Source organism: Macrotis lagotis, chromosome 3 (assembly GCF_037893015.1).
Source record: "Macrotis lagotis isolate mMagLag1 chromosome 3, bilby.v1.9.chrom.fasta, whole genome shotgun sequence".
NCBI lineage: Eukaryota > Metazoa > Chordata > Mammalia > Peramelemorphia > Peramelidae > Macrotis > Macrotis lagotis.
Window position 1 is genome coordinate 304,396,086 of NC_133660.1, and position 7,652 is coordinate 304,403,737.

The window sequence follows — 7,652 nt, forward strand, 5'->3', positions numbered from 1 at the left end:
ATTTTTTATTTTTTAGAAAGATTTTATTTATTTTGAGTTTTGCAATTTCCCCCTCATTCTTGCTTCCCTCCCTCCACCCCCCACAGAAGGTATTCTGTTAGTCTTTATATTGGTTCCATGTTACACATTGATCTCAGTTGAATGTGATGAGAGAGAAATTATATCCTTAAGGAGTAAAAATAAATTATAAGAGATAGCAAAATTACATAATAAGATAACATTTTCCCCTAAATTGAAGGTAATAAATAGTCTTTGGTCTTTTTTCAAACTCCACAATTCTTTCTCTGGATGCAGGTGGTATTCTCCATCATAGATAGCCCAAAATTATCCCTGGTTGTTGCACTGAAGGGATGAGCAAGTCCATCAAGGTTGATCATCACCCCCAATGTGGCTGTTAGGGTATACAATGTTTTCCTGGTTCTTCTCATCTCAGATAGCAGATTCATAGTGAAACAGCAAGATAGGTGATGGTGGGGGGGGGCAGAGTCAAGATGGCAGACATAAATCAGGAACTTCCCTGAGCTATTTTGCTAAACTGTATTCCAATAAATCTGACAATTTCAATGAAATGGAGGAATATTTACAAAAATACTAAGTGTTTGAATTAACAGAAGACAAAATGAAATACTTAAATAACCTCATTTTAGAAATAATTTGAATGAATTATCAATAAAATCCCTAAGAAAAAACTCCAGGGTGAGATGGATTCACAAGTGATTTCCACCAACCATTTAAAGAATAATTAATTCCAAATCTATATAAACTATTTGAAAAAAATGAGTTCTGTGAAATTCTTTTTCTTGCACCAATATAGTGCTGATATCTACACCACAAAGAATAAAAACAGAGGAAAAATTATAGACCAAGTTCCATAATGAATATTGATGCAATAATTTTAAATAAAATCTTATGAAACAGATTATAGCAAGTTATCCCTAGGATAATTCTCTATGATAAAGTAAAATTTATGCCTGAAAGGTAGAAACAGCATCATATTAGGAAAACAATAAGCATCATTGACCATTTCAATGACAAAACTAACGGTAATCATTATCTCAATAGATGTTGAAAAAGGATTTCGACAAAATAGAACGTCCATTCTTATTAAGCTGGGAAAGGATATTAAAATAATTTTTAAAATCAAAAAAGAAAAGAAGAAGAAAAATTAAAGGAAAGAAATGAGATTTATTTATGAAAAATTAACTAATGTAAACAATAATTCAAAAATAAAATTGAACAACTGGAAAATAAAATTAGCCAACTGAGAAAAGAAAGACAAAAATGAATTGGGGAAAAAAATAAAGCTTTAAAAACTAGAATTGAAAAAATGGAAATGACTGACTCTGAGACACCAAGATTCCATCAAAGAAAAGCAAAGGGCCCCAAAATTGAAGAAAATATAAATATTCTCTTAGGAAAAATGACCTACCTGGAAAATAGATCTAGGAGTGATAACATTCAAATTACTGTTGTACCTGAAATCCACGCTCAGAGAAAGACTGGGCAATACAGTGCAGGAAATAGGAAATTATCATAGAAACCTGCCCTAATATCCTTGAACAAGAAGGTAAAGGGTTATTATAGCAGTTTGCCATGAGCAAAGCCTATTGCAACTGGATTTTAACATTTTTCCTATTCTATAGAACAGGGGGAGAAAAGGAAAAGAAAAGGGAAGATGAAACAATTATCAACTTTAGTAATGATGCAATATTAAAAAAGTCCATGTAAATCATCAGTATTTCTACATATTACTAGCAAAACCTAGTTAGGAAAATATCAAAATAGAAATTCCACTTAAAGTAACTACAGACAATATAAAATACTTGATACTACCTGCCAAGAAAACCCAAAATAAAAGGAAAGATTAATAATATAGAAAATTGAATTAATTAACAAAACTGGGACTGATCTTCAGATTACAAAAAGTAAGAAAAAACAAATTATAGTACTAAAACTGAAAATGTCAAATTTATCATAAATGATGAGGAAGATGTATCAATATATAGAGCTATATTGCTCTGTTGTATGTCAATAAATTTGAAAATCTGAGGGAAACGGATGAGTATTTATGAAAAAATATGAATTGTCCAGATTAACAGAAGAGAAAATAAAATACTTAAACACGTAAATTTTGGAAAAAAAGAAATCGGAGAAGCTGTCATGAACTAACTACTCAAAATAACATGATGTGAGCTTGATAGATAGATGGATAGATAGATAATATATATATATATATAGGTATGATATATAGATATACCTATGTATGTACACAATTCACATATGTTTATAGTCCATATGCATATTTCTATACAATATATTAGTATATTCCCATATATGTATATGGAGAGAACAAGTATTTACATAATCCTCACCTATGTGTCAGGCAATTTACTAAGTAATTTTTAAAAACATTATTAATCTCAATCCTCACAACAACCTGAAAGTAGATAATATTTTTATTGTCACCAGCTTGCACTCAAAGAGACTGAAGGAAACAGAGATAGATAAACATTTTCAGGGTTATAGATATAATATCTCTGGCCTTGCTAAATCCAAGTCTGGCATCTAAACATTGTTGTACCAATTCATTTTTCTTTGAGTTGGTAAGATCTATATATGCAAACATATGTATATACATATATAAGTATATTCTACATATTTTAGTATGTTCATAGTGCTTTTTGGTGATCACATTAAAAATGGATTGAGGCTCATTTATAGAGTTAATCCATGTCCTGTAGTCTTTAAAATGTTTGAGAGATCATTTCTGGACTATTTGTCATTTTATTAATGGTAGCAGGAATTAAATAATAGACAAATCACTTTGACTAAATTAAATAAATTTAATTTAAAATGTCAATAACAATCAGGAATGTTAAAGACCCTCTAAATGGCTGGCTTAAAGTTTATGTATTCTAGAAAACGAGTGTTTCAGAGGATAAAAATCAATTCTGTCAACTCTGTTTATGAAAATTATTCCTAAATTCAAGACAGAGAAAATTGGTTGAGAAGAGAGAGAACAATTTAATGGGAACCCTGGATTTTGATCAATTGTAGTCTATATTTAGTTTTGTTTTCAAACCAAGGTCTAAATTCAAGAAGTTATAAAGGCTTTGCAAGTGCTCACCCAAAAAAGTAAGAAGTATAATCAAAAATTGGACTTTGAAACTTTGATTCAAAATTGATTATTCTAATTTCAGCACGTCCCATGAATACTCACATCCCATATAGGGTCAAATCTTTTCAAAATATTGATTAATTTTCCTGAAATAATTCTCTCTTATCGCTGATTGTCATCTGTATCTCTCTGACTCAGTCTGTGTGTCTGTCTCTAGCTTCGACTCTGTCTCACTTTGTCTCTGTTTCTCTGTGTCTCTGTCTTTCTGTGTCTCTGTCTTCCTGTCTGTCTCTCTGTCTGTATCTCTCTCTCTGTCTCTCTGTTTCTGTCTCTTTCTCTCTGTCTCTCTGTCTCTCTCTTTCCCTCCCTCCCTCTCCCTTGCTCTCAATTTTTCTTTCCCCTTATAAACACCATCTCTCATCATTTCTCTTAAAAATGACTGCATATTTGGGATGGATTTTATGATGTTCATTATTTTACGACAAAATAATTGAAAAATGAATAATTTTAATTACAACTGGAGAAGAGAAAGTGCTATAGCATAGTTGGCAGGCCTGGGAATTTTATATAAGGAAAATTACATGCAAAATTTCTCTTAGATACTCATTCTCTATGTAGACCTATGAAAATGAATAATACCATTGGTGACTGATTCATAAAATGAAGAATTTTGAATAGGGTGAGAATGAAAAAATTTGTTCATGCGGGTGAGGACAAAAATTTGCAATTTATACCAACCTTCAGGGAACATATCCCTTTTGGAGGGGAGGGGTCCAAAATTTGTTATTATTTTAGACAAATGATGTGTACAGAAAGGAATAATTTAGAGAAAGCAAAATCATCGCGTTTTGGTTTACAGGAATTTTTTCTTTACTCCAGTGTCTTCTATTAAGAATAAGGAATTTGGACTAGCTGAGATTCAAAAGTTTATTTTTTTTCTTTAAAATTTAGTGATTGTATGTTCTGAGACCTTAATGAGTTGAGATAAAAAATTTCAAATATATTACAGGTGAATGCATGTGAGTCACTACTGATTAGAACAAAGGGACTGACTATTGCATAAGCTGAAGCCAACAAAACAGAGATATACATGATCCCTTGCATCATATGTTTAGAATTTTCCATGTAAATAACGAAAATGGAAGCCAATGAATAAAAGCATACAAAGATGATCATGAGCAGCAAGATAACTCTGGTAGCTCTGGTCTCTGGAGAAGCAGTGAGATTCAGAGTAGTGTTATGAACATGTTGGACTTGCCAGTGATGTCTGAACAAAAAATAAACCATGTAGGCACTGGTAACAGCCATGAACCCTACAAATACTGCATCATAAACCATTTTCCAGATAATAAGTTTTGACATAGATAAGGCATGCCAATCTATAAAGCAAAATCCTAGATTCCCTTTATGATTGATGAATGTGTTGTTCCTAGTGCCAGTCACATATAGAGGTATTTCTGCATCTATCAACAAATTGAGTACCCATATGAAGACACAGCATAAAACAATGCACTTTGGGATTTTAGCCCATTGGGGGATCCTGGAACTGATGATGGCAGCTTGGAAGACACTAAGAAGACAGGTAAAACAAAGGGAAAGACCCCGGGCCACTCTTTGTATATAAATTATGATTTTACATGAAATGTCACTCAGGAAAATTTTCTGATTGCAAACTTGGATTGTCAATGGAACTCCCCTGAAGAGAATCAGCATAATGTGGGAAAGTGCCAAATTAACAAAAATCACATGAATGGATTTTATCCTTTTACTAACAATTAAATTAAATCCATATAGAAAAAGGAGTAAACAATTGCCAAAAACTCCAACTATATTTTGAAGCATGTAGAAAATGCATAGAATATCATAAGCTTTCATTCCTTACTCTCTTGGACAGAAAATTGGTATTGGGTCCAAAGTGACCTGGAAAAAAAGACGAGATTTTGTTATATCACCGGGAATTCAAATTGAAATTTCATACATTTCTAACTAGTTAGGTGAACATCAGTAATCAATATTCCTTTTGGAGATAAACAGCTTTAAAAACTTAATCAAAAAAGCATACAAAGAGGTTTAGTAATTACCCAATTGTGTGACATTGACAAGTCACTTAACCACATTGCCTAAAATAAAAAAAAAAGAAATAAAAAGAAATAGTTGCCTTTATAAATAGCATGTTTTATTCTTTTTGATGCAATGATGTCTGGATTTATATATTCAATTTTGTGCATATTTAGTATATCCATGATTCACAGTAACAATGGTATTGATACTCTAAGATTTTCCAGTGGTTGAAAAATGATATGATGAAGTTATTATAGGGAAAAAAAATGAAGGTTACATATATCAAGAAAATTGAAATGTTTAGTCCAAGGAAAATAATGCTTCAGAGAAGGTCTATGACAACCTTGAGAAAAGATCTCTAAATTTTCTACATTTAATTTGACAAATAATATTTTAATATGGTAATCACATTATAAATAATAGATATAAAAATGGATAGTAAATATTTTTTGGAGAATCTTAGAAAAGTCTTAATTATATATAACTTGTGTGAATTTTTTATTTGTCTCTAAATTCAGAAAATGAATATTATTTGAAATAAAAGAGAAAATATTTAAGCTTGACAAACTGACAAAATATTTGGCATTATAAACAATATTGTCCTAAGAGGAAGTGAGTTATCCTATATGGAAGATCAGCATTTAAAGCATGAATATGTTCTTATAGAAAATAACCTTAGGTAGATTCTTTTACAAGTAAAGATTACACTAGAGTTCTCCACTGTTTTCTGTATTTTCCTCCCATTCCTTATGAAATCTTGCAAAAATATCACTATATAAAGAACATCAATCACGTTGTTTAATATAAAGATCATCTGAAAGGAGTTTTTTACATCCAGTTCCCTACAATTTCTCCTTTAAATTTGGATGAAGCTGTGATGGATTTTACAGGCAGCATCAACATCATTTGGGACAGGCATATAGATATGCTTGCACTTTGGGTAGAAATCAAAGAAGAATAGGCAGCTTTGTTAGTTTCAGTAAGTACTAAATAAAAAAACCTATGGTCTTTCCTAAGTCACTTTTGCTGATACAAAAATGACAGCTCGTTTTGGTTGTATGTTATTGTTATTGCAAGACTCCTCCATCCTTTCACTTAAAGAATTCTGATCCCTCTAATATAGAGACAACAGGACCATGAAGAACCATTCAAGAGGGAATTGACTGTTCCAAAAGCAGCTATCACTGACATGGAGTGCTTAGTAACAATTATCCCAGGATATAATCCTGAGGGCATGCACTCAGAGTTGAAGAGTCTTCCAATGCAGAGGAATATGCACACTGACCCCCAAAAAAGATGTTAAGGAAACAGCTTCCTCAACAAAGCTATTCATCTCGTTAGAGTCTTGTCTTATTCTCTTGATTAACAAATACAGAAATGTACTTGGCCAGTACAGAAAGGAAGCTTACACAATTCCTCTTATATGTTAGGCGAAATCATCATCAAAGGGTGAGAAATGCTTGTACATCCTCAGTTCTGTGTTCCTTATGACTAGAGCCTGGACAAGAAATTAAATTGCTGCCGTTCTGATTATGACGGGAATGTTACACAGTGATGTACCACCTTACTTTGGCAGGAAATAAATTTCTTTTTGGAAATTTTAGCTGGTAGGAGGAGTGAGGAAATAAAAATAAGCTTTGGGCAAGATATAACTTGATTTATGAACTCGCAAAGTTTATCTCCGTTTATAGATGTGGGTTCATAAGTCAAATTATATCTTGCCAAAAGCTTATATATATATATATATATATATATATATATATATATATATATATATATATACAGAGACAGACAGCTAGAGAGAGAGAGATGCATGTATATAAGTATATTTTTAAAAGATTTTGACCAACATCTCTGCCCGAGTGGGTCTTGATTTATTCAAAGTTTCAAGTATGAATTACGTATCAATAAAGCATAGTTCTGACAGTTTTGAATTGGGGTTGCAAAAGATAAATGTGTTGAAAATCTTTTTGCTGCTCATTAACAGCATAACCACTACCATATCACTTTATTTCTTATGTCTTCATCATCAGTAAAATGTGGATGATGGTTAGTTAATAGGGTTTTTATTGTTAATAAAGATCATGTTATATCATATAATAAAGATCATGTTATATCATATATAAAGGGACTTCAGTATTCTTGATGCACTATCCAGTTTTCACTTATTTCTGTATGGACACATGCCAATTATTTTTAAAAAGAGTTGTGAAAATTCAGTAACTTTTATTTGACATTGTTATTCACGACAAACTATTCAATACCATCCAGCATTGATTCACTGGCTCTTCCTGACTTTCAGCAAATAATTAGACATTGACCATTGCTTGATCACAATAGTCCCTGGGAACTCATAGTTTCTCTCTTCTTGATGATGATAGATTTCTCAGATGTCCCAGTAGCTTCTGTGCTTTCATCTATGCCTCTTTTAAGCTCTTCTTTTAACCAATATCTTCCTGATTTCTTTTCCTAC

General features: G+C 31.7%; 1 protein-coding gene across 1 annotated transcript; it reads right to left on the reverse strand.

Annotated features, from left to right (window-relative positions):
- Nucleotides 1-4,045: 4,045 nt before the first annotated feature.
- On the reverse strand, nucleotides 4,046-4,993 carry LOC141519681 (vomeronasal type-1 receptor 1-like). The gene has a single exon (XM_074231850.1). It carries the CDS (start codon nucleotides 4,991-4,993, stop codon nucleotides 4,046-4,048), a length of 948 nt encoding a protein of 315 aa, XP_074087951.1.
- Between the last annotated feature and the right edge of the window lie 2,659 nt (nucleotides 4,994-7,652).

Excerpts from the sequence above, each read along its gene's own strand:
- LOC141519681 (XM_074231850.1), bottom strand. The coding sequence starts at position 4,993 with ATGAAAGCTTATGATATTCTATGCATTTTCTACATGCTTCAAAATATA.